The 865-nt window shown below is 57.6% G+C and overlaps 1 protein-coding gene across 1 annotated transcript in view; it reads right to left on the bottom strand.

Moving 5' to 3' along the window:
• Positions 1-800: 800 nt before the first annotated feature.
• The window catches only part of BATF (basic leucine zipper transcription factor, ATF-like), a 4,896-nt gene continuing 4,831 nt past the window's right edge, over positions 801-865 (bottom strand). The window contains exon 4 of the mRNA XM_010188737.1: positions 801-862. Coding sequence (XP_010187039.1) covers positions 801-862 — 62 coding nt within the window. The remainder of the gene's footprint in view (positions 863-865) is intronic.

Below are 865 nucleotides of genomic sequence, written 5' to 3'. Positions count from 1 at the left end.
AGGGGAGCACGTGGAAGTCTGGCCAGCAGCAGCTGGGAGCTGAGAGGGTCAGCACAGAAGAGACCTGTGATGCTACATGGCACGTCAGACTCCTTAGCCAGGTCCAACCCTATAGCAAGGAGAGACCCATCTCCCTGAGGGACCCCATCACCCCACAAACCATTGCTCCTCAGCCTGCCCACCCCATGCACATGAGCCTCCCTTCTAAATGTGGGGCTCCAGCTGCTGGCCCTGGATTAGACACCAGCACACACAGGGCTGTTCCCTGGACTTCAAGCTCTCCCCTCGTGCTGCCTGAGTCCTCACTGTGTCATGCCAGGCCTTAGCAGTGGCTCACGTCCTATTTTGGAAACAAAGACAACAAATGCATTTTCAATCTTTATTTTACAAAAATAAACCAGTTTTGCCCTGGTACTCTGTGGCCCCCAACCTTCTCCTCTGCCCCTGCTCCAGCTCCTCTCCCTGGAGCTCCAGCTGTTGTGTGCCGCTCCCAGCTGTCCCCATGGTGGCAGGGCCAGCCACACTGCTCCTGCCAGCATCTCCAAGGAAGCACCGGGGAAGGGGGTTGGTGATCTTTTGCAAGTGCCTCTCCTCTTCCCAGGATCCAAGCTGGAAACCGCCCGAAGATGCCTCCTGGTGGCTCTGCCATTTCTGCACAGGGAGCAAGTCTTAGGCAAGTCACTCAGAGTACGCACTTTGAGAAGGGGTGTCTGTCCCTCCTCCTTGGGTGGAAAAGCGAGCCCCACGAGGTTTGTTCTTGCCATCGGTGGAGCCGGCAGGCTGCTGTCCCCCTGGCCGGCTCAGTGCTGGAAGCGTGGGGAGCTGATGTGGGGCTGGTGGAAGGAATGTGTGGCATAAAGCACTT

This window comes from Mesitornis unicolor, unplaced genomic scaffold (assembly GCF_000695765.1).
Source record: "Mesitornis unicolor isolate BGI_N332 unplaced genomic scaffold, ASM69576v1 scaffold16647, whole genome shotgun sequence".
Taxonomy (NCBI): Eukaryota; Metazoa; Chordata; class Aves; order Mesitornithiformes; family Mesitornithidae; genus Mesitornis; species Mesitornis unicolor.
Note: the sequence above shows the minus strand (reverse complement) of the source record. Positions and strands in the feature narration are given on the sequence as shown.